Genomic DNA, 25,920 nt, shown 5'->3' with positions numbered 1-25,920 from the left:
AACAACCAACCATACCTAACATTCATCCACAACGAAAACAATACAATATAAAAGACATTTTCAGATCAAATAACAACATTGAGAGACAAACTAAACTAGAATGATATGAGTATATTTTGCTATTCTCTTGAAGGAATATGAACAATAGTAACAATACTTCCAATTATAACAATATCTCTCCAAACAAAATGTCATCTTCTTTAAACTTAAAAGATCAAGATTTGAAAGAAATTTACTAACGTTGTATCGATTAATTACATTGTGAAAACAAACATAGCTTAACTAATCTATATAAAAATAGAAGGTATATGTTAAAAAAGTTATGGTTCAAACCCCTCGTCATCATCGGTGGACGAAGAGAAAAGGCAGAGGACGGAATTTGATCAAATAAAAACAATAGAAAGAAGAATGAGAAAATGAAAATTGTTTGCAAATGTATATGTATATATATGAATTGTATTGTTGGTGGAAATTATCACTTTCGGCCGCGCACTGTCCAACAAAATGCCGCAGCCTTGGCTCCTAAGTTTTCTTTGTAAATTTTCAACCATTAAAATGTTCACTATCATTGCCCTCTCCCTTCTAACTTCTATTTGATTGATGCAAATAATTCATATAGTTCACAAATATGCTCAATCACATATCAAACAAAACAAACATATAATTCCATCCTTATATATACTACTTTTCTATGACTATTTGTTTGTTTGATAATTTTTTTTTTTTTGAAAATTAAGCTTATAAACATAATTTCTATTTACAAATTTCGTTATACATAACTTGTGTGACATGTGGGGGAGGGGCGGCGCAGCGAGAGAGATATTATATTTAGAAAAATAGTTATTTTAATGGGAGAAAAAAAGGGAGGAGAGGTGGGGCAATTCTCAACCTCTCTTTTTTAGCTTTACAGATCATTTAGCAAAGCGAAAGAACCTGTTTCTTACTTTGTTAGGATTTTATACACTCCTTTTCTTCTGTCTTTCTAGCTGGCCATTATACATTCTTCCACCAACTTGGGTTATACTTATTGTTATTTGCTATCTTACAATTACCCTACGTATATTTAGGGTTTTAAAATTAAGTGTAAAAACCTCTGATCTTTTCTATTTGATTTCTCCATAACGAGAGTGAAGAAGAAAATGAATAATTATAATGATTTTTATCGTTTTTTGATTTGTATCAATAGTCTGAGTTGATTTTAGTGGTTGAGTTAGACTTGAAAAGGAAGAGGTGCTAACTAAGGTAAAATCAATTAATGAGAATATTAGGTTTTAAGAGATAATTCATCTTGAGATTTAGTTTTACCATTACATTTGACGTTTTCATAAGTTGGTTTATCGAAAAAAGAAACATGAAAATAGAAAGTTAAAATGGAACTTCAAGTGCAATGAATTTGGTACTTAGGTATCCTCTTCTTCAACCCACACTTTAGATTGATAAATTGTTGTTAGACCAAGATGAATTATGAATTTCCATTGCATTTAGTAAGTTGTTTAATAATTTTTATTTGTTCAAAAAATTATATAGATATGAAATTTATTTGTTTTTTCGATTGAATAATATTAGAAGTTTAGAGATTCAAATATTTAACCAAAAATGAACTTTTGAAAGAACCATTTAAAACTAATTTATTAATTGTTTGGTTTCGAAAACTTAAAAAACATAGCACATACCAAAATTTCGGTTACCTATGCTTAACTTAGTATGTAAGAAAATGAAAGGGCAAAAATGGAAAATAAAGAAAGTACCCAACGGGCCTCCTTAAGCTTTTTCGGCCCAATTCATGGAAGTTCCTTTGAAAAGCCCATTACCATTGGCTTCATTGTGACTTAACGAGTCGACTTGTCGTAATTCAGCAACAAAATAAAGTTTCTCCTCTCGAAGTCAACGAGATTTCAAAACAGTCAACAGCGAAAGACGACATGTCGTTCACGTGACTGATAATCCAATTCACGATTGACGATTACTTTTTTCTTTTCTGGTCCTTACGGAAGCTTCTTTGGTTTTTCTTTTGATTTTTGATTCTTCGGAAAATCCCGGAACGACATATCGCACAAAACTCCGTTGAAATTCATTCTCAGAAACAGAGTAGGTGAGGGATAACATCAAGGTCTGGATTTTTTTTTGACTTTTGTGTTTAATATTTGTTCGGAACTCTTATCGGTTAAGAAATTGGAATCCGTCGTAAGCATCTCTTGTTTTTCTCTTTTGATTTTTGGGCAAAAACTGCGATTTGTTTTTCATAATTATTCTTCGGCCCCACGTATTGGATCGATTTAACCTGAAATGCTCCATTGACTTGGTTCCACCGTTCTTGTGCTTTTTCAGGGCTGGGAGTTTGAGGGTGCTCCCATTATTGCAGAGGGGTCTTGAATTGAATTTTCCAGGGACATTTTTATGCCAAATCCTGGTTTTTTCTTTCAGACCTATTGGATTAGTTTTTGTCGGTTGGACTGAAATGGGGCAACAACAATCGAAAGATGAACTGTTGTATCAGCAAGTTAGCTATGGCAACACAGAAGGGATTAAAGCCCTTTGTCGAGACGGTGCAGGCCTTGAGGTGATTGTTGATTCTTTTTTATTTTTGTTCTGTTAAAAGTACGATTATTTGCACATGGTGCTGCGGTTCTTACTTTCATGATATGTACAGTGGATTGATAAGGAGGCGAAAACTCCTTTGATTGTGGCCTGCATGAATCCTGAGCTTCACAATGTCGCCAGAACTTTGATAGAACTTGGTGCTAATGTTAATGCGTATAGGCCTGGTAGTTCGCTTTCTAATTCTGTTTTTTTTTTTCCTTACATCCTTATTTTCAAGTATGTTGTGTAAAAATCAATCTTCCTTTGCTATTTTGATGCTATAGATTTTTCTTAACTGGGTGTCTCAGCAATAGAACTTTGAATGCTATTTCTTTTCATTGCATTTTGGTATTGCATTTAGTGTTAAAGTTCCTCTTTACTCTCAACTTGAGCTCTGCTTTGGTTATCCTAACCCTTTCCAATACATTTTAGGGCGTCATAATGGCACTCCTTTACATCATGCAGCTAAAAGAGGTCTTGAAAACAATGTCAAGTTACTTCTTTCTAATGGAGGTTTGTCATACTCTATCCATATTAGCACAATGCTCCTTTCAATATTTGTTTACAACTACAAGTATATTGGGTAAGTTTTTTTTTTTCCAAGGAAGTATAATGGATGATTTTGACATACTTTGCAGCAAATCCTTTGATCATGAATGATGATTGTCAGAGTCCTCTTGATGTTGCTAGAGCAAAAGGTCATAGCAATGTTGTTCGTACAATCGAGGTTTGTTTACCTTGTAACTCTATTCAAATTCCAATGTATTTCAGTTGATTCTGTGGTTTCAAGATGATTATTGAAACTTATGTTTCAAGAGTTGTTTGTAGAGTCATATATGTTTGTTCTCGGGTTGGTTGCGGGAATTCTATGGACCAGGATTTTTGGAACTATTGGCTCCTCAACTGGTCTCAAGGAAAGTGTAAGTACTTTATTCCCATACTCCGGAATTTAAGTTTGTTCTTTTCCTAGTTCTACACCAATGTATGCCTTTTTAAACACCATGTAGTAAGTTGCTACATGATTTGTGATTTTTTTCTTTAACGTGAAGTTTTCATGATCTATGATTACTTCTATTTCTATTCAAACTCTGTGTAAGTTTTTCTGGTCAAATTATGTAAATTCCAATTGCAGTTGGGCTGTTATTTTACCATGTGGGGCGCGGAACCTTTCAAAGCCTTTCAAATTGGAGCTTGCAATCTACACAAGTCTACAGGTACAACACATAATATTGATAGTTGACACCATTCTGATGTCGGATGTTTACTGTTATGTAAAAGGTTTTAGTAATTAAAATCTTCGTCATCACATGTACATTGCAATCAATAGTTTTTACATGTCAAGCTTTTGCATTATCACGCTAAAGATGAAAGAAAATATGATCACATGTGTTATCTATGTGTTATGTATGTGAAACTTTTTACTGATCACATCACATGATCAAGCTTTTTACTGTTATGTATGTGTTATCTCTTACTAATGCTGGACTTGAGATGGTGTTGTGATAATTATGTTTGTTACTTCTCTAGTTTTCATATTCCAAGCTTATTGTGCGACCTTGGAACCACAGTAACTGATCACGACAGTGTGCAACTTATTTGGAAAATCTTAGGTTCCTTTTTTTTTTTTGTCTGTAAGTGGTGGAATTCACCCCATTTAAAGACCCCAGTTCTTTATAGCATGTACTACTGTGCAGTAGATTTACCAAGTGAAGTGGAAGTGAATGTGAATTGTGATACAATTTGTACTTGACTAGCATATTTATATTTTCTGTTATCTCTTGATCATGGCAACCTTTTGGTGTCGTCCATATTTATAATATTGGTCCACTGGAAGATCCCACCTAGTTCTTATTTTTCTCATTCTTCACGGTGAGGGATTCTTTTCTCATCCCTCTTCTACCTTCTGATCTTAGATGTCAAAGATGTATTATAAAATTACTTCACCGTAGAGTGTCTTATGTTATGATTTCGTTGTGTAATCCTTCTTTGTAAATGATAGGACGCTCAACCTCGTACTGTTGTTCAACTGTGGAAAGCCGATTTGGATCAGTCAAAGTTACAGCATTCTGATCCATCAGTTATGATTGTGGACAACGCTGCAAGTAAGTCCCGACTCTATCTTGGCCCTCTAGGGACTGAAAGATGCATTCATTTATTGGTTCTCTAATTGCCTTTGCATATTACCGAAGTTCTCTCAAAGAGAGAGCGGAAAAGGCGTAACAACTCCCAACTTTCTACTGGTGAGCTACTGGGTTAAAACGTTATATTCATATAATGATTATAATTTATGTATTTCTCCCAAACTACTGTTCCATGGTAAATGCTATCAAGAGACTTGGGATATCACGGCTTCCTTTGAGTTCACAGATCTCTTATATGGGTCTAATTACTTTAATCTTGTACTTTCTCTGTTCTCGACTTAACGTTTATTCGTTCTTTTGAACTCATTGTAATTGTTATATATCTGTTTTTTTCTTATGAAGAAACTCGCTTGAAACTTGCATCTGGCAATGAAAATGACAAGGAACAACTTCAGTGGTTTTGCAATGCATGCAAAGGAATTACTTCGGTAATATTTCCATTCTCTTCTGGTCTTGATTCATTTTGAAGATAGATAATGAATTTATATAGTTTTTTTTGTCCATGTTCTGTGCCTGTTTCTGAGCCTTTTAGTGTGAAGTGCTTCAGAAAAGTGAATGTCATAACTAGCCTATGCTTTCCATGGCCTATAATTTTTTATCTTAAATTTTTTTTAACCGACCGTTGCTCTCCAGTCTCCACGGCTTATGGTTGATCTTATCCTTAGAATTAGGAATCCACCTCGAATTAAGACTATGCAAGCTCTTGAAATCCTTTCCCAATATTTTAATAACAAAGGAAGTAAGGGGGTCAGTTTATGGATTAGGTCTCTTGTAGTATGTGTTACTCTTAAGTAGGAAGGTCGACTACAATTGCAATAACCTAGAATTTTTTGGAATATTTCAGATGATGCACCCAACATTTATGAGTGGTAACCATGGTCCGGGTGTGTCGGCAACTGCACCACCAGACTCAGAAGATGTGGAGCTAGCCATGGCCATTAATGCCTCCATCCAGTCAGTTATCCATGGGAGACCACCCTTTCCTGATCCCAATCCAAGTTCTGAAGCAAGTACATCTAGTAGCCATACAGGTCCAGTTGGACAAACAACGCATTCTACAAAATTAGGCACTAATGAATCAGAAATGAATGAAGCTGGCCAGAGCATCACTGCAAACGAACATCCTCAAATCCAGACTAATGTCACCCCTCCAGATGCGGTACCTTCAGCCCCATTGGCAGCCGATGAGATTCTTGACAATGGTGCAATTCACTATCCTTCAATCGATTCAAGTCCAATTGACTTGTCATCTCAAACTGCTCATAACGCTCCCTTGCAAGCGGGTGAAGGAAAAGATGAAATGAGTTCTTCGTCCTGTGTCATATGCTTGGATGCCCCTGTTCAAGGAGCCTGCATTCCCTGTGGACATATGGCTGGGTGTATGAATTGCTTGACCGAAATCAAATCGAAGAAATGGGGATGTCCAGTTTGTCGCGCCAAGATTGACCAGGTTGTCAGATTGTATGCTGTATGAGTCCAGAACGGTGAATAATACTGTGAGTAAACTCTTTAAATGTACAGATCCTGTCGATATAATTTTCAACATATATAAATCAATGTGCTATCTGATTGTGTGGACACAAAAGTGGTAATGTAATTTAAAAACAATTTATCAATATCACTAGTTTTTGATCAGGCAACCATGCTTATACTTGGAAGGTTGTTTCTTTACTAATTCAGAATTAATATTCTTGAAGCCCCAATCAGTAAATTGTGACAGGTTAGGGGCTCCAAATTTAAAAACTGTTTCTTCAAGGCTTAAACTGAAGATAGACATTATTGCTACTTTGCTTTGTACTGATTAGGAATCAAAGAGGAAAGAGGGGTATTGTGCTTCATTTTTCCACTATCCATATCTTGATTTTGATCTTCTACAGGCATATTTGTTAGTTTAATCTTAGAGTTAAAGAACAAAGCTTAAATATCAATTGTGTTTCCTTGGAATATTAGCTTAGATGATTTAGTGATAAGCTAGTACTGAATAGCATTCCCTTTTAACTATGATTCTGCTTTATTTCGAACACTGTGAAGAAGAATTCTCAAAATGTATTCCAATTAGATTCTTTTGTCCTATATACTAGTATTAAGTTGTGTTCTTGTTAAATTACAATTTTGATTGAGTGGAAGACCTTATTGCTTCAAAAGTTAGAATTTAGTTTGAATGGACTGATGAAACTTCCTATATAGTGTTTATGATAGGGATGGTTATATGATTATTTTCGTTTGTCTAATGAAACTATATAGATGGATTTTAACTATGAAAGAATCAAATCTATAATTTTACTTTGGCTAATGTGTAGTCAGATTCCTCAATTAGAGCTCTAAAATATGGTTTGAAAAATAAAAGTAGAAAGCTACTTGAAGAAAGTAATTCAAATAGCTCTTTACTTTTTTAGATTTTTAAATTTTGGTTAAAGTTTCAAAATGCATTATAAAAGTAAAAGGCAATTGTTGTCCACAATAAGCCTGTTTCTGAGAGCTAAAAAGCAACTATAATTCACAGCGGAGAGGAAATGATTTTCAAGATCTATCTTGGGCAACCTAGTCGATCATTTGGATTAAATTTGATTAATAATATAAGTTCAATACGTTTTTTTCTCTCGTATTAGTATTAATGCAAATAAATTAAAGAAAACGAGATATTACTCTTACCCTAATATTTATTGAATTCAGATATTGGTTTAAAATTTCATGGAATTTACAATTTTGTACTTTGTTGGCAGCACAACGACCACTCTTTTTCTTCTTACTTATTACCCTTTATTTTAGCTTTTTATATTAAAGGCCAAGTTGGGTAATTTTTTTTAGAAAAATATATTATGAAATAAAATTGTAGATTTGATTACTTTGCTTTTAGAGAAAGAGATTCCTAGGAAACTTGTTATACTTTTGAATAAGCAATTCCTTAAAAAAGAAAAAGTTCAGTAAATGTATACTTTATTTTTTTCTTGCCCAAACAAGAAAATAATAGATAGACGTTTTTATTATTTTTATTGATGAAAAATAAGGATTATCAAATGGCAACAAACAGATATTATACAAATCTTACCATACAACATAATAGCAAAATATATATATATATAAACTTAAATAGGTTACTCTATTTTTAAATAGTTTTAATATTTTAGTACATTTGAAAATGCATTTTTTTAAAATTTGCATTTTCAAAATAAAAATGTTAGAAGAGAAAGCTAGAATTCATTGGGTGGAAAGGGGTTATGATGACACAAAATGTTGTCATTGTTATTTTTCCCCTTTATTTTTATATTCAAGCACTTTTTCTAAAACATATTTTTCCAAAGGTATTGAATTGCAGTTTTTAGCATTTTATTCTATAAACAGAAAACCTAATATATGTGTATATATATATATTATTCTAATCTCCAATGTTGAACTATATACATACATACTATACACACATTGTACGATCAACCATCATTTTATTCTTTAGCTCTAAGAGGTAGGATTCAAACAAAAATAAACATATTCTTTTCTTTAATAAAAATAAAAGGGTTTAAAATTAAATGTAAAATATTTTATCTGTCTAATTAGTAACTATATTATTCTTTTAAAAAATAAGAAGTTAACAATAATTTCAAGGTCCAAATATAAAATACCTTTGATGTTTACCATTTCTTTCTTAAAAAAGCACAAATCTTATGACTGTCTTCCATATAAGCATTTCAAAATTACTTTTGATCTATATATCGCTAAGAATATTGAATAAAAATTAAGACCTAAAACGATGTCATAGTAAGTAAATAATATAGAATAAAAATATAGATATGGTCATGTATTCTAAGTGTTACCGCTACACGATTTCAAGTCTCTATTTTCATTAATGCATTCTAATCAATTTCGATTGTCTGATGGTGGCTTTAGAAACATTAACGGACTAAGTGATTCTATATATTATAACTTCATATTTTGTTTTTTTTTGACAAATGCAAATGTTATAACTTATAAGTACTTTTTTACAAAAGGTAAAAGTAATTTTATTTCACCGTAATTGAAATGGAAAACAAACACCGACCGGAGGAAGGAATATTTCGGGAAATATAAATCATAATAAAATAAAGTATTTAATTAAAGAGAGTTTTTTAGAATTTTTTAAATTATTCTAATCAATCAAATTCCCCAAATTACCCCTTATTCAATCTTTTTCCTTCATAAAATCTTATCATTCTCAAACCTTCCATTTAACATCTTAGTTACCATTTTTTATGGATTCACTTCAAAACGACACTGTTATCGAACCCACACCATCCTCCTCTTCCACAACTCTCAGCCGCTACGAGAACCAAAAGCGCCGCGACTGGACCTCCTTCGGCCATTACATAACCAACCGCACCCCACCCTTAGCCTTGGCTCGCTGCACCGGCGCCCACGTCGTCGACTTCCTCCGCTACCTCGACCAATTTGGAAAGACCAAGATCCATTCCAATCTCTGCCCTTTCTTCGGCCACCCAAGCCCTTCTGGTGCATGCACCTGCCCGTTGCGCCAAGCCTGGGGCAGCCTTGACGCACTTGTGGGCCGCCTTCGGGCTGCTTACGAGGAGCACGGTGGGAATGCTGAGACCAACCCTTTTGGGGCTCGGCCTGTGCGTGTTTATTTGCGTGAGGTTCGAGATTTGCAAGCTAAGGCTAGAGGGATTAGTTACCAAAAGAAGAAGCGAAAGCGGCCGTTGGGTCCGCCGCCGTCACGCTCGGGTGCTAGCAGTTGTAGTGAAACTACAATGAGTCAGTTGAAGTTATAAACTACATAACTAAATTAAAAGCCTTTTCATTTACTATATGGTAAGAATGATATATAATATAACATATATAATTACCTAAATGGTCATTATTATTTATTATTATTTTTCATTCTCTCTCCACAAGAATGTCCTGTAGTGTATTTGAAATTTAAATTTTTTTAATATAATGTATTTCATATTACTCTCATAACATATTATTAAATTATTTATTTATTTATTATTTACTTGTTTCATTAATCCCACGTAATTCTTAAGTAATATTTTGTAGAACTACTCTAAATTTTCTTGAGAGGAAAGGAATAAAAGTTAAAATTGGTCGAACCCACCAATACATTTATGGTAATGAGTTTAAATTTTAAAGGAAATTTATCAGGTTTTGTGAAAAGATAAAAGTAAACCAGCAAAATTAGCAATCAATTAAAATCAAGAAGAATTTATAGGGCTCGCTGATTATGGAATTTCTCAAATAATTTACATATAATATTTAAAGTTTTTTTTTTCTTTTTTCAAAAGATATATATATAATTAGTATGTATTTAAAATATTGTAAGAGAAGATTTTATGAAAATTGGATTATTTCATATTTCTAAATTGTTTGGGAGCAAAATTGAAAAGGTTGGGAGAGGTTTGGGAACTTGAGTCAATTTTGTCGAATTTTGGTTGCACAAAAATCAAGTGGTATCAACCACACACACAATCATGTCTATGAATTATGTTGTACACAAGTGGAAATTTTCTGGTGTGTCTTACTAATTTGAGTTATGAATGTTGTGAAAAGGCCATTGAATTGAAACTTGAACATCATCAAATTTAGTGTTGCAGCTGCAAATTTCTTGGGAAAAAACTTGCGAGTGATATAATCCAACTCTATTCATCTTTTCCACAACTCTATTCATATTACATATTCAACAAACCCTTCTTCAACTTATTTACCTAAGATTTTAGTTTTCACTACTTTTATGGACATACAAGATATATAAACTTTCAAATAAATTTGTTGGTTGAAATATTGAAACCTTGGTTATATATTAAAATTTATTTAAATTAATAAATTAAATAAAATATTCTACCTCTTCATCAACAATGCTGCTTATATTAAAAAATAATTAGGTTTATGTTCAACTGATTTATAATATGCAAAATTTTTGATATGTTGGTGAAAATTTAATTGATATCAATAAAATAAAATCGTAATACACTTAAATTAGTTACGATGAAGAATCCAAATGGAATTTTGCAAAGAAAAAGAACATGTATTGGATATGTGGCGATATCAAAATAATCATTATGTGTGTTTATAAAGAAATAATTTTAAAAAGATGAATCTATAATTGTTTAGCGACTAAAGAATATGTGTATGTTGAGTGTGGAGATATGCATTGGATATGTATGCCAAATATCAAAATAATCATGTCTTTTACTTCATTATATTTTTGTATAATGTCTTAAAAGATGCATTTGAATCTATCTATCACTTTTTAACCTAACGAATAAATAAAACTTATTTCTAATTTAAGCAACAATATAGAAGACGTTTGATTAGGTTTATAACTCGTAAGTTTATCTTTTACAAGTATAATTTTTTGTTAAGAACGTGAGTTTACTAAAAGTTGCTATACACATTTTTTACAACAAACCAACAGGAATAATAATGTTATAGAGATACATACAATGTAAATATATTTTAATTCTAACGTGCACATTCAATATAATGAAGCAAAGAAACAAGTGAAAATTTTACCCAAGTCCATGAAAAAAGGGCAACCATTTTTCTTATTTCATTTTCTCAAGATACCTTAAGCAAAGAGAAAAATATGCTGATCAAGAACCTTGAACAAAGTATATTATTGGAACTTGAGCTTTTGTTGCATTTGAACATTTTGTCATATATATATATTTGATTGTGATTATATCAAAATCTGCAATTGTGATTATCATTATTCCTCTTCTAATGTTTGGACTTGTGATTGTATTTTAATTTGTCTCTTAATTACATAATATTGTGAAAGTTGATAGACAAACAATGAGTTTGGCCACCCTTAGATTTTGACCTAAAGTAAAGAAATTTATGGCATATTTTCAGCATTTAGTATGCTTAAAAATCACATATAGTAGACCCATTACGTCATGTATCAGTTATATATATACAGACACACAATAATTTAGAAGACATTTTGGTACATGACTTTATTTTATATATTTTGGATTTTTTTGGTCCTTAGATCCAATTTAGTCTTTTGTTTTTAGTTTTTAGTTTTTTTACCCTACTTCCATCCATAAATTTTCTTTTTGGCATTTTCAATTTTCTACCAATCTATTTTAAAAAACAAATAAAAAATTTGAAAACTATAAAAGAAAAAAGAGTATTTGAATTCTTGCACGTCTCCCAAAAATATAAAAACCTAAAAAGTTTATGAGAAAACAAATATAAAATGATTATTTATTAGAGTTTGTATTCAAAATGCTAAAATTAATATAAATACAGAGTTTATTTTAATGATTTTTTCATCAAATAATACATCGCATGATATTTTTAAAAATAAAACGATATTTATTGATATTGGCATGCGGTTTACTAATATTTATAAATATATATTTATAGTATAAACAAAGGATAGTTAGCCAAAAAAGTTTTCGGAGGAAACGATAGTCAAATAGGTTTTCACTTTTTCAATAAACAAACTTAGTTTTTTTTTTTCTTTTTTTGCATTATAATTGATCACATCTTAAAAATAATAATGAGTTATATAAAAACATTTTTAAAAAATTGTAAATAAAACAATATTTATTATTGATAGACTCATTGATAAATCATAGTAATAAACTTCTATATGGATAGAATTTGAGAAATTAGGCTATATTTTTTATTTTTTTTAATGTTGCTCTATATTTAATCTATATTTAATTATTTTAAATCGGCTAAACTTATAAGTATCTTTTTTTTTTTGCTTGGATCTTTGTTGGGCCCAGAACGAGATGGAATGTTGTCACATCTCGACCAATGTTTCGCCATTGGGCCCATCTTTAGGCCCAATTTACCAATGGATCGAGTAACACCGTTAAGAAAAAACGGAAAGAAAGATGATTAGTTGAAAAAGCAATAGATAATTCTTTTAATTTATTTATTATTAGGGTCTCCAAACTTTTTTTCTCCTCTAGTTTTTCTAAAGTAAAATGGTATTAATTTTACCTATGGGTTTCTTACTTTATTTCCTCTTCAATTCCCTACAGCTGAATAAGTAACAAATTTTCCATTTAATTCTAAACTATTACGGGTTAATGAAGTCTAAGAAATTTTGTAACGAAGTTTTTGCCATTAGAAAAGTTTTACTACTCCATTACGTATAATTACATATATCATATATGACTCTTTTTTAATGCATTTGAAAAGATTTGATTTCAAACATATTTTAGAAAGGTGAAAAAGATAATATTATCTATCTATTTATTATTTTTGGATTAAAGAAGTACCATTTATTATATACCTTAATATTTAATACGGTTAAATAAGAAAACGTAGAATTTTGCGGTATCATATGGGGAAATTGACAAAAATAGGCCAAAAATGGGGTATAAATAGAGTTTTAGGATTGATTGTAGAAAAGTTGAGATTTAGGATAAATTGGAGGTGAAATGACGAAAATACCCTCTTTTAATTTTAATTCACATTTGCTCTTCTCTTCTTTTCCAACCCCTCTCTCTCTCTCTTCAATGTCATTCACGTGAAGAAAAAAAACAGAATTGCGAACGCAGCCTTCTTCTCCTCTCCTCATAGATTACGTAAAGGGAAAAAAAAAGAAGAATCCTTCTCTTGCAGTCTCATAGATTACGTAAAGAAAAAAGAAGCATTTCTCCTCCTTCTCATAGATTATGTAAAGGAAAAAGAAAAAAGAAAAACTCATTTGCGATTCTTCTCCTCTCTCAAAAGTTTGTCAACTTTCCGCTTTACTCCGGTGTCGTTCATCATCTACTCCGGCGAACATCTCACGCATTGTGGTTTGTTTTAATTTTTAAATCCGAATCTGAATTGTGTTGTGTTATATGTATATATATTTTTGCATCTTAAATGTATAAATCAAATATTATTTTTTATTGTTTCAAGTTGATTTAGGGTTGATTTAAGGTTGCTTTATAGATGTTTCAAATGATGTTAGCAATTTATCATTATTATTATTTTATCTCGCAAACATCTGGTAGACATCTCGCAAACATCTCGCAGACATCTTGCAGGTTCTTAAATTGAAATGTTTAATCTGAAATGAATTGATTTAGGGTGACTTTTAGCTATTGTTTTTTGTATCTCGCAATATCCTAAACATTTTGTAGCTGTCAAGATCGTAAACATGTAGGGTGTGACTATGCACGTTTTATTTAGTATTTACCTACTGTTTTTTAATAAACTTTGTTTATGTGATATGTCAAATGCTAACTTCAAATCATTTTTTGCAGCAATTGAAAAGTATAAGGTGGTTTAAGGATGTCACATATTCCCATGTTAGTGCGTTACGGTGGTATGTGGGATGAGAGGCGAAGAAAATACGAAGGAGGCATGTTAAAAGGCATCGTTGTCAGTAAAGAAATAACACATAAAGATTTACAGGCAGAATTATATGACCTTGCAGAAGTTGACCCTTCAAAGTTCGACGTAATGATAAGATGCATATATGAGATAAAAGTGGAACACGAAGCTCCTACATTTGAGTTAAGCAATGACCGTGATTTGAAGTTTTATCTTCTTAGTGAAAATCCATTAAAGGTCCCTTTATACGTCTCATTTGAGCCTAAAAGTAATCAAAGCAAAAAAGTGTTAAGCAAAGATTACAATTCAGTATCTGGCAGCAACCAAGCTCATAACTTAAACCCTCATCCTCCAATTGTAATGGATACATTAAATGAGAATGAAGTCCATGTTCGTGAAGTTGAAGTTGGCTTGTGTGATAACGTGATAGGGACCACTTCGGCTATATGGGAATCATATGAGTCATATGATTCGAAAGATGAGACTTTTACATGGGAGCCAGTAGAGATGAATAGTGAATCATTTGACATCCCACAACATAGAGATGGTCCTACAAAAGATTGCAAAGGAAAATCTAAAGTTCGTTACAGCTCTTCTAGCCAAAAGTTGAAGACAGACATGAATGATTGGTCCGAAGAAAGCTCTACAAGTGAGGAGTTTGATGTAGGACAAATATTTTTTTCCAAAAAAGATTTGTCAATGAGATTAAGTGTCTTGGCAATGAAAAAAAATTTTCAGTTTGTAGTAAAAAAGTCTACAAAAGAGGTTCTCTTTGTTAGATGCATTGACAACAAGTGTGGTTGGAGACTGCGAGCGATGAGATTGAAGGATTCAAATATATTTAAGATTAAAAAGTATGTCAAAGTTCATTCGTGTTCTCTTGACGTTTTGAATCGTGACCATAGGCAAGCAAAATCTTGGGTTGTTGGAGAATTAATAAAGTCAAAGTTCAAGGGAGTCGGTCGTCTATACAAACCGCGTGATATCATAGAAGACATGAGGCAAGACTATGGCATAAATATGAGTTATGAAAAAGCATGGCGCGCTAGAGAAAATGCGTATGAACGAGTGCGCGGGTGTCCTGAAGAGTCATATAATCTATTGCTTAGATATGGTGAAGCTCTCAAACTTGCAAATGTAGGTACAATATTTCACATGGAACTTGAAGATAATCGTTTCTTCAAATATCTTTTTATGGCTGTTGGTCCATGTGTTCGAGGATTCTTAAACTGCATTAGACCGGTTATAGTCATGGATGGAACATTCCTTAAGAACAAATATCGGGGTCAGTTGATAGTTGCTGTTTGCTTGGATGGTAACAATCAAATTTATCCTCTTGCCTTTGGAGTGGTGGACAGAGAAACAGATGCTTCAATACAGTGGTTCTTAGAGAAATTGAAAGGTGCAATAGGAGAGGTGCCTAATCTAGGCTTCGTGACAGATCGAAAAACATGTTTTTCTAAGTGTATTGCATCGGTTTTTCCCTCCGCATTCCATGGACTTTGTGTCCAACACTTGACTCAAAATTTGAATGATAAATACAAGAATGACACTATAGCTACTTTGTTTTACAATGCATCTAGAACATACCGTGAATCAACGTTCTCAGAAGCGTGGAGAAGTATTCTTGCATTTCCTAATGATTCAGGAAAATATTTAAACGATGTTGGAATAACACGTTGGTCTCGTTTTCACTGTCCAGGAAGACGATATAATATGATGACAACAAATATAGCAGAGTCCATGAATTCTATACTGAAAGAACCTAGAGATTTGCCTATTGCTTCATTCCTTGAACATGTTCGAGCTTTGCTACAACGTTGGTTTTGGGAGCGTCGAGAAGAAGGCATTAAAGTGACGTCTACATTGACTAAATGGGCAGAGTTAGTTCTACAAAAGAAACAAGAACGAGCTTTGACAATGAAAGTCAACCCAATTGATTGTTACCAATTCCATGTTAAAGATTTAGATAAAGAGGAGGTCATAAATCTTCATACTCAAGAGTGCACTTGTAAGGAGTTTCAAGCTGAGCAACTACCATGCGCACATGCCATTGCTGTTGCACGGGATCGCAATATAAATGTTTATAGCTTATGTGCTAACTATTACACTAATGAATGTTTGTTGGCAGCATATTCGGAGGCCGTCTACCCAGTTGGGAATCAGTCGGAATGGAAGACAACCGAAGAATATGTACATATGACTGTCTTACCTCCGAAAGTAGTCAAAAGAGTTGGTCGACCGAAGAAAAAGAGGATTCCAAGTGTCGGTGAAGCACCAAAATTGCATAAATGTGGTCGATGTAAAGAAACAGGCCACAATAGATTAACGTGTACCAATCCAATTTCATACATCCAGAAGTCGAGCATACAAGATTAGTACCCGTCTTGGTACGTAGTAATAGTTTTATACTTGCTTGGTTTGTGCTTGCGTTGTTTGCATGATCACGATGTAAAAAAGGTTCATTTTTTTAATGCAGGTGGAAGATGCTTATAAAATTGTGTCCTGTGTTGTTTGCAAGATCACTAAAGTCATCTCACTGACAATTCTAAGTTGAAGACTTTTCTTCTGCAACTTCAAGACTTTCCTTCTCTTTTTTTTTTATCCTACAGTGAACTGTTTATAGAATATTTACTCCTTTGGCATTTCAAGCTTTTTGAGAAAGACTTGAAATCCTATTATGACAATATTGTGTGCTTTAGAACTCAATAAATGCTCTCCTTTTGCTACTGCAGTATTAATGATGCAAATCTTGCTGATTACTTTTAGTTTTTACATTCATCTTCAAGGTTCAGCCTCTGTTAGTTTTTACAAGGTTCAGCCCTTGCTGATTACTTAAAGGTTCAGCCCTTGCTGCATTTGAAGCCTCTTGCTGATTACTTAAAGTGTGCAGTAGTAATAAATGCAAAGCTTTTGCTACTTTTAGTTTTTACAAGGTTCAGCCTCTTCAAGCATATGAACCACCATTTGCATGAAGGGCCTTGTAGATGGAATCTTAGTCGTGCAGCGAAGTGCGATCCTTACCACTTTGACTGCGTTCTCCACTTTGATATGCTGGGATCTACCATCTCTTTCAGATTACCTTTTAGATATCTCATTCTGCTTTCCTGTTGTTTTCCTGGCAGTTGTCTTAGAAAATGGGCTTCTTTTATGTTGGTACTTCCATTAGAACAACTCCAAAGCTGCAAAGAATAATGTTTGAACAATCCATGAGAAGTAAATAATATTGTGTGCTTTAGAACTCAATAACTGCTCTCCTTTTGCTACTGCAGTAGTAATGATTCAAATCTTCAAGCATATGAACCACCTCTTCAAGCATAGTAATCTCAAGCATAGTAATCTCAATGCAGTAGTAATGAGTTGACTCTGAAAGTTCAGGTAGTAGCAAGACTGAGCTAATTTTAAGTAATGTATAAAGCCGGCTGGTTAACAGCAAAGGTACAGAACAAGACACAGATCAAAATGCTGCTATTGGTAATGAGGATCAATTGTTCGTACATAAGATGTTTTTATAATGAAAACCTGCTACGTGAGGCTATATATAAATCAGTTCCGCAGCCACCATAAACCTCTGCTCCACCACCGGTAACACATCAAGAATGTCTATATAAAAGTTCTGCACACTTTACAATTTTTCACCTGCATTGTTGTACATTATATAAAAGTTCTGCACACTTTACAATTTTCCAAGATAATGAAATAAAAATTGCATACCAAAAAACAAAAATGGTCTTCATTCCATTATATAAAACTATTTATGTACATAGTTTGGAACATATACAATTCCTTCAAAAGTTGAAACTGAAAGTCAATACATGGGATTGTTGGTCCATAATTGAAATGCCAATTGTTTTCTAAAATATGACATGTTTTCTTGACATAATGTAGCTACATCTAAACCAGAAGCTTCATATTCGAAATACTTAATTGTAAATACACCACAATCACTATTGTTGCGTTGAAGTGGAATGGAGTCGACAATGACAAGTGGCCAAGGTTCCTTGTGTGTTGATGATCCGCCTCTCCTAACAAAGAATCCAGTAGCATCGAGCAAATTTGGCACCATCTCTTGAATTGGCTCTAATATGCTTCTCATATCTTCGGCACTCGTCAGCGACGGAAGCGAATCCCATACCTTAACTTGACAACGTACCAAGTCCAAGCATAATAGAATCCAATGATTGCCATGGATATTGAATGGAGAGTAAATGTAATCAACATTCACCCAAGGATCTTGACAGTCTTGTTTTGATCCGACAACATAGTCAACCAACCGATACTCCTCCTTCCAGTGAAATGGTCGATTCTCTTTAATACATTCTTGGTATTCAGGCCACTTCGCAACTAATAGTCGCTGGAAGGAAAAAAAACACACATGCATGTATACAATGAGACAATAAGACAAATATCAAAAGCAAACTCAGTACATAAAGTATGGTTGCGAGTACAAACCATGAATAGTGTGTCTACAGTTGTGAAGTTTTGAGCAGTAGGTATCATGGCTGTCTTAATGTTGAAGCGAATGAGAAGAAACAGTGCATCCAAATGCTAATAGAAACAAAATAAAGCATTTAATTCGGTTATGCGATCAAACCAACTTCTTGAAGGTACTAAGTGCTCTAAAACTGTAAATAAGAAATAATGAGAAAAGTTCTAACCTCATCCGCCAACCACCGACGACACATGAACAAGTCTCTGAAAAACTCCTTCGATTTTTTCCCGTGAAAAGTTTCACGCACCTCATCTTTCGTACGCTTGTCTGTGATCCAAGCTCTGAGTCGATCTAAATGGGCGTCAGGTATTTTGTGCATAGGATCATAGACGGATGGTTGAGACTGAGAGGTGGTGGTGATTGATTTTGTAGTCCGTTTATCTAAAGCTGTGAAGGGGGTTGACAAGTATACACTTGCACGCTTGCTACGTGCGGGCCGAACATGTGGTCGTTCAGTGGATAATGGTTCTATTTCCATGACGTCTGAATCAAAATAAGTAAGACTTTTTACTCCAATTTCCTCGTTCAAATCGTCAACGACGTCTACTGGCTCCTCCGAATGAATATGAACCTTCTTATCCAACTCATCCATTGTGTCATCCTCCGTGCGGTTTGCTTCGACACCCTATGGAAGGTCAAAATGCATTACTAAGGATAAAGCATTAGTAAGGATGATTTTCACCCCACTACAGAACTTTGATTCCTAACCTGCTTTTGACGTTCAACATGTTTCACCCCATCACTTGTGTCATCCTCCTTGGGCATCCTCAACCAAGAAGGTGTACCGGGTGTGTCAACATCTTCGGTCTGGGCATCATGACCTTCAACTCCCGTGCAGTCTCCTTCTTCACCCTTTGGAAATGTCAAAATGTATTGGTAACGTTAAACAAACTTTGAAAATGTTAAACAAACTTTGATTCCTAACCTTTTTTTGAACTTCAAGGTGTTTCAATATAGTCGACAGCATTGATTTTAGGCTTTCACGTTCATTCTCGAGAACCGCTACTCGATATTTGAGTTTTCGAACAACTTCTTTCATCTTAGACTTCCACTTCTTCTTTTTCTTACTCTTTTTGCAGTCATTGTCATCATTACTAGCTTCTCCTGGTCGTTTTGAATCACCATTCTTCTCAGAAACGGTGTTATATGGATGAGTTTTCTCAACAAGTTCCCCTGAAGACATTCTTAGATGCTCCTCCTCTTCAGGCATCATCTCAATTACCACGTTAATTAAGAACTACAAAGTGGAAATGTAGTTAGTTAGTCAAAACATAAAGGAACAAAGTCATGCATTCGGTAAGTTACTGTTTGTTGATACTTACCATTGGTGAGTCAAACACCTGCCTCTGTAGGACATGAGACTTCGGCGATAGTTCGCACACCCACCTCAGCATTCGTGGTATTGCATCGTTGCTTACTTTATGTACACCACATTCAGTGATGGTTGGTATAGACTCATATGCCCAAACCTATTCCATGTTCAACAAAACAAGTTTAGCAAGTGTCCCAAGATATATGTATATATAAATATGTGCATAGGAAGTAAAGTAACATACCTGTAACGCCTGCGGAAATCCCATGACAGTATATTTTGTCTTAGTTGATTTATTCTTTCCCTTCGCATGTTGCATGTCCAAGGCTCGTTTTAAGGCAGAAAGTGTACGTCCAAAAACCAACCCTCCCCAATCGTAATTGTTAAATGTGGTCCAATCATCTGCAATCCTAAATAAAGTTCGGTCCACTTTCGTCCGCCTATCTTTTCCTAACAATGACATCTCTATAAAGTAAACTAGAGCTAATTTAACTATGTCATCGTCATCGTCATCCCCCTCGTATTCCACAAATGTGTCCTCTAAGTCACTTATATAAATACACTTTTTTTGTTCGAAGAACTTCTCCAACAACCTACTATTCCCAACCAAATCAATAGGCTCTGGTTGAGAACTCCATAGACCCGTCATCATATTAAATTCTCTCCTTCCAAAACTGCACACGACTTCTCCTATCTTGAAACTTATGTGATCAACCCTTTCATCTTCCACCTCTCTTAACAATAAGTAGTGGATGAGCGGCCCATTAAAGATTATATTCAGATCCAAAAAGTGGCCGAACTTTGTATTTCTAAATAAGGTTAATTGATCCGGTTTCAATTTAGCCTTTATTGTACGTGTACTGTTTTCTAAATGTGCTAAACTACTTACTATAGACTGAAAATGATGAGCAGGGTCAATCTTGTACATGGGACCGTTAGTTGATGTCGAAGCCATACTGAGACCTGCATAAAAAAAAAAAACTAATTAAATATAATTGCATAAGAGACTTACTTAACATGGATGCACTAGCATCTTGGGACTTCTACTCAAAATTTTGGAAGGTGAGAGATAGGTGCTGATAGGTGAGAGATGATGAAAAACTTCAAGGCAAAGTTGCTAAGTCTAATAGAATTGCTAACCCTATAGCCTTAACACCTAGTAGACTAGCTAAACATGCATTCTAAACCGTTTAGGAAGTTTACACTCTTATATTGGGACTTCTACTCAAAATTTTGGAAGGTGAGAGATAGGTGCTGATAGGTGAGAGATGATGGAAAACTTCAAGGCAAAGTTGCTAAGTCTAATACAATTGCTAACCCTATAGCCTTAACACCTAGTAGACTAGCTAAACATGCATTCTAAACGGTTTAGGAAGTTAACACTCTTATATTGGGACTTCTACTCAAAATTTTGGAAGGTGAGAGATAGGTGCTGATAGGTGAGAGATGATGGAAAACTTCAAGGCAAAGGAAATGGTCTTTCAACAATGCAGCTTATGATAATGTCTTTAGAATACAATATTTAGAATGCATGTTTAGCACATATCTATTGTACTGGTAACTTTGCAGAGTTTATATGGGATACCAAATATATGTTCGAATTCAAGTTCTAAACTCCAAGGTATGGTTTTTCTATTATTACAGTACATTGCAAAGGAAATGGTTTTTCTTCCTAAAAACAGAATGGCTCCCACGGTTCTCTATGTCTGTGTGCATATGACATGCATTTCTTCTCCAAAATGTGCCAAAAACAAAAAACTCACATCTTAACAGACAACTTAAACAAACAAGATGGAATACTGTAATAATAAATAAGCTACAACAGACTAACTCTAAAAAAAAAACTGAGATTTTATTACTCACTTGACTTCAAAGATGATGGATACGGCACTGCCAATGTAGAGGAGTGGATAAGAAATGGAGAGGTCCGGTGAAAACAAACCTGAAATCGAAATGGATGGAAGTGGAGAAGCGTCCGCCGGAGATGAAGTCGAAATGGAGACCCGTGCAGAAGAAATGGAGACGTTCGGTGAACAAGTTGAAATCGGAAAATATAGCGGAGAGTCGTGAAGAAGAAATGGATGGAAGTGGAGAAGAAATGGACGGAAGAGAAAAACGTTCACCGGAGGCGGGAGAGAGTTGAAGAGGGTAACTGCAGACGCGGGAGAGTTCAAATGCGAGTTTACGTTTTTCTTTTGAACGGCCTTCTGTCTTCGGGTTGAAGAAAAGGAAAAAGAAGAAAAGAGGAAGGAAAATAAAAGAGGGTATTTTCGTCATTTCACCTCCAATTTATCCTAAATCTCAACTTTTCTACAATCAATCCTAAAACTCTATTTCTACCCCATTTTTGGCCTATTTTTGTCAATTCCCCTATCATATGTGACCTTTGCTCGTTCCGTAGTGAATTTAAGAATTGGGTCGCGCCATTTTTCTGCTCCCATCGCTTCTTCCCCAATTCGAACATGCAGGTGCGCTTTTTGTTCATAAATCTCCTGTTTTATGTGTCATCTACTCATGTATTCCCATTTTTTGTTAATTCATTTCAGCAGTAATTCCTAAACCCTAGAACTCAATGTAATTTCTTTTCTGAACGTGCATGCTGATTTATATATTTGTTCCTACTTATATTCGACTCTTCCATTTAGTTGATAGGGGATTTTTCTTTGCTCTGAATTTTGCTGATGAATTCTAGGAATTTGAGTAATTTGAGTAATTATCGTTTATGATTAGCGTTTAAGGTTGTTTATTTTTAGTTGCCATTTGAAGAATACGAATTCTTTTACTATGATGCAATCGTGAAAATCAGCTCTGCTTGAAGTGAACAACCAAGAACGGGAATTACATACATTCCTTCAAAAATCCTTTGATTCCTAGGAAAGGATACCGTTTTGAGCCCTTAGTTTATTGATTATTCGGATGGTTTTTAGTGTCATATGCAGTGATAACCAGTGTTTTTTTTTTTTTTTTTTTTTTTGAAGCTTAAGGTGCAATAGTCTTTTGAGACTTAAGCTCACAGGAGCAAAAATGGATGAATTTCCATATACAAAGCATAATTGAAGTGGGAATATGAAGATAAAAAAAATTAAACACAAAGAATTGTGAATTTAGACTAATTTTGATCTTTAAGTTAATAAAGAAGGAAAACCCTAATTATTGTTATTATTTAACAAAATAATGAAAAAGAGCCAGGACTTCGGGTCTTGGGGCCTAACGTAAGCTGTGTGCCTTATTTTGTGCACCTCCCCATTTCAAGACAAGGTGCCAGACTTGCGCCTAGGGCGCAGGCGTGTACCTGGGTGGGTTTTTTAAAACACTGGCGATAACCTCTGAATTAGCAATCCATTGTTTAAATCTAAGTCCGATCATGGCTTCCTGTATTTGCTTGAGGTTGCCTAAGTGGGCGCTAATATTGGTTTCTGATATTCAATGCAGGCCAGCGATAGATTTAACATCAATTCCCAGCTTGAGCACCTGCAGGCTAAATATGTGGGAACTGGGCATGCCGACTTAAATAGATTGTTAGTTTCCTTATTCCTCTGGAGCTTTCATCTTCTATTGCTTTGCATGGTAGTTTGTAAACCTCAGTTCACATCTCTGTGTGTACAGTGAATGGGCTGTGAACATTCAACGCGATAGCTATGCATCATATGTTGGACACTACCCCATTCTAGCTTACTTCGCTATAGCAGAAAATGAATCCATTGGAAGGGAACACTACAATTTTATGCAGGTTGATACATTGTCATTACTTTTTTTGTTTTTATTTGTCTTTTTCCCTTGCAAGTTAAAAAAAAGTTGAGAATTGAAAAAGAACAAAAGGAAAAACGATTAAAGATGGGTATTCTCTTCATACTTTTTTCAGGCCAACGATTGTTGAGGTTTCTGCATACATTCATTATACCTGTTCATTATTTACTTTCACCTGCCCTCCACCCATATAAAGTGTGCTTCCTATTTTCATGTCCTAGTAATTTTAACTTTGATTGTTTGGTGAGTTGTTCCTTTCAATTTTTCGGTTTTTAGCTTCAGTGTGGCTTTTCTATCTTAACTCGCTAAGTAGCTCAAGTAATTTCATTCTGCATAACATGCAGTGTCTAGAATAAAATGGTCCTACCACTTTTTAAATGTGGGGCTGTGCCCATCATGTAACTAGATTTCGTTCTTATCAAGCGATGGAAAATTTCCTCATAGTTTCTCCTGGATCTCATTTACAACTTAATTAGATAAAGAAAGGTAACTCTTAACATCCTTTTTCATTTTTTGTTCCTTTTACAGAAAATGCTGTTACCTTGCGGCCTTCCTCCAGAAAGGGAAGATGATTGAGACTTGAGAAGTTATGAGGTCGTAATTAGAGTTGTAACACTCTGGATCGTTATGTGGGCTCAAAAAACTTTTTCTTTTGTTAGATGACTCTGCTACAAAGTGACTAATGGGAAATGCGAACTATTTTATCTTGTAATGCTCCTGTCTGATGAAGAATCAGTTTCCAATTAATTTACAGGACTCTCTACTGTAATCTATCATTCTCATCCTTTATTTCAAGTAAAAAATCTATTTCGGTCATAGTCTGGAGAACTCTTCCATTTGTTGATGTATAATTCTGCTTCACCTTGAATTAAGTGTTTTTGTTTTTTTGTCGACAAGAACATGAACTTAATTTGATAGCTATGGATGCTGGATTTGGTTCAGTCAGTTAATTATTGTTCTAAGTCGGTTTCACAATTTCTGGAATTAATCTATACCTACTGAGATTACTTGTAACAGGACCACAATGGAATTATGTGATACGTCCCTTGCTAATTAATACGAGTGGGTTGTCTTGTTTATATGGTCCTTGATAATGAAAAAATTCCCATGTTCAGCTTGGTATCGAAAGAGAGGAGGAGGACCATCAAGTCACTTGCCCACGCAACTGCTTCCAACTTTAACTTTGAGGAAGCTTTTTAGCTTGGCAAGATGGTGTCTCTCCTAATCTAAAACTCTTGCCCCTCGGTTCTTTGATGTGCATCTACAAAATGGAAAGCAGATTCAAGTGAAGGGTCAACAAGACACATGTGGGTCCAGCATTGGCCTGTGCCAATTCGATACATCATTTAATGTCCAACTGGTTTCAACGTTTTATTTGTCCCTTCACTAACGAAAGCTACGGTTCATGTACTGGAAAATGCAAGCACACATGCTATCAGTCTGACAAAGGTACGCTTTCAGATTTCTTTGAAGCTATTCATATTTGTTCATATCAGGACATTGCAATAACACTAGGCTAATTGCTAATAGACCAATGTAGGCTCCCAATAGTTTACTTATTTTGAGATTCATTTGAAGTTGGAAAGCATCTAGTTCAATCCAAATTTTGACACTTTACCCAAAGTTTTGACCAATTAATTTGAGCTAAATCAGGTTTATCCATCCTAGTTTTTATCATTATCGAACTGGCTGAGAATATTCCCTAAAAAATACTGAGGAAACATATAGTAAAATGAAATTTTGTCATGCAACAGACAAACATTAACTCAAGACTGAACCACATAATTGAGCAAATTTTGTCGGCATGGCTACCCATACACAGTTGGACCAATATTATGATCACATGCTATCATGTAACCTAGGACTGCATCTACTCAACTTTGACAATGTATGAACCTATACTCGATGATGTATGACATGGATTAGACATTCTTAACTCATGATATTAACTTTGTGAATCGTAGCATATTTGAAACTTTTTACTAGTGAAGATTTTAGTCAGTTATAATATTGTCCCCGCAAATCGAAGCTTATTTCAAACCTTTAACTGGAGGAGAATTTCATTTCAATCATAGTTCTTGTACAAAATAGACGGACCTAGTATAGTGAATTTTGATCTCATCTTCATTTTCAGCATCCAATTTGAGTGTTGTACTTCGTAAATGAACTCTACATTAGTGTTGATTTAAACCTTGGAATGTTTATCTTCCATTTTTTACGTGATTGAATGTTAAAACATTCACACTATAGGTTATGAGGAATTGTATCATTTAATATCTTTTTAAACATATGAACTATTGTCATGAAAGACCCCCTGAAAGAGATTCATAACATTGCAATTTTGAGTTAAACCTTGAAATGGGCAGTGATTT

At 34.1% G+C, this 25,920-nt stretch overlaps 5 protein-coding genes across 9 annotated transcripts; 4 read left to right on the top strand and 1 right to left on the bottom strand.

The window, feature by feature from the left end:
• The first annotated feature begins 1,940 nt into the window (after nucleotides 1–1,940).
• LOC101208364 (putative E3 ubiquitin-protein ligase XBAT35) lies at nucleotides 1,941–6,370 on the top strand. 5 transcript variants are annotated; one of them, XM_011652627.2, is made up of 11 exons: nucleotides 1,941–2,092; nucleotides 2,329–2,560; nucleotides 2,651–2,765; nucleotides 3,013–3,093; nucleotides 3,219–3,307; nucleotides 3,409–3,500; nucleotides 3,713–3,794; nucleotides 4,580–4,682; nucleotides 4,770–4,820; nucleotides 5,064–5,149; nucleotides 5,566–6,370. In XM_011652627.2, exons 2-11 carry the CDS (start codon nucleotides 2,459–2,461, stop codon nucleotides 6,193–6,195), a joined length of 1,431 nt encoding a protein of 476 aa, XP_011650929.1. In that variant the 5' UTR covers nucleotides 1,941–2,092; nucleotides 2,329–2,458; the 3' UTR covers nucleotides 6,196–6,370. The 5 variants fall into 5 exon arrangements, with proteins under 5 accessions (XP_011650929.1, XP_031739196.1, XP_011650928.1 ...); XM_011652626.2 differs by having other exon boundaries at nucleotides 1,972–2,110; XM_031883335.1 differs by having other exon boundaries at nucleotides 2,000–2,088.
• A 2,545-nt stretch (nucleotides 6,371–8,915) lies between these two features.
• Nucleotides 8,916–9,665, top strand: LOC101212284 (protein LIGHT-DEPENDENT SHORT HYPOCOTYLS 4). Its single transcript, XM_004134361.3, has one exon. It carries the CDS (start codon nucleotides 8,945–8,947, stop codon nucleotides 9,476–9,478), a length of 534 nt encoding a protein of 177 aa, XP_004134409.1. The 5' UTR covers nucleotides 8,916–8,944; the 3' UTR covers nucleotides 9,479–9,665.
• A 3,540-nt stretch (nucleotides 9,666–13,205) lies between these two features.
• LOC116402408 lies at nucleotides 13,206–16,772 on the top strand. The gene is made up of 3 exons (XM_031881614.1): nucleotides 13,206–13,474; nucleotides 13,928–16,387; nucleotides 16,477–16,772. Exon 2 carries the CDS (start codon nucleotides 13,956–13,958, stop codon nucleotides 16,374–16,376), a length of 2,421 nt encoding a protein of 806 aa, XP_031737474.1. The 5' UTR covers nucleotides 13,206–13,474; nucleotides 13,928–13,955; the 3' UTR covers nucleotides 16,377–16,387; nucleotides 16,477–16,772.
• Nucleotides 16,773–17,703: 931 nt separating this feature from the next.
• On the bottom strand, nucleotides 17,704–21,875 carry LOC116402409. Its single transcript, XM_031881615.1, has 9 exons — nucleotides 21,744–21,875; nucleotides 20,691–20,764; nucleotides 20,046–20,054; nucleotides 19,812–19,958; nucleotides 19,415–19,726; nucleotides 19,198–19,341; nucleotides 18,656–19,114; nucleotides 18,450–18,545; nucleotides 17,704–18,351 (listed from the first exon to the last, which is right to left on the bottom strand). Exons 2-9 carry the CDS (start codon nucleotides 20,754–20,756, stop codon nucleotides 17,806–17,808), a joined length of 1,779 nt encoding a protein of 592 aa, XP_031737475.1. The 5' UTR covers nucleotides 20,757–20,764; nucleotides 21,744–21,875; the 3' UTR covers nucleotides 17,704–17,805.
• Nucleotides 21,876–23,227: 1,352 nt separating this feature from the next.
• LOC101208121 (uncharacterized protein At4g14342) lies at nucleotides 23,228–24,498 on the top strand. Its single transcript, XM_011652625.2, has 3 exons — nucleotides 23,228–23,319; nucleotides 23,408–23,531; nucleotides 24,077–24,498. The coding sequence occupies exons 1-3, from the start codon at nucleotides 23,228–23,230 to the stop codon at nucleotides 24,122–24,124; spliced, it is 264 nt and encodes an 87-aa protein (XP_011650927.1). The 3' UTR covers nucleotides 24,125–24,498.
• The last annotated feature ends 1,422 nt before the right edge of the window (nucleotides 24,499–25,920 follow it).

The sequence above is a fragment of the Cucumis sativus genome, chromosome 3, assembly GCF_000004075.3.
Source record: "Cucumis sativus cultivar 9930 chromosome 3, Cucumber_9930_V3, whole genome shotgun sequence".
Lineage (NCBI taxonomy): Eukaryota > Viridiplantae > Streptophyta > Magnoliopsida > Cucurbitales > Cucurbitaceae > Cucumis > Cucumis sativus.
The sequence above is the reverse complement of the archived record's forward strand: the minus strand, read 5'-3'. Positions and strand labels throughout refer to the sequence as shown.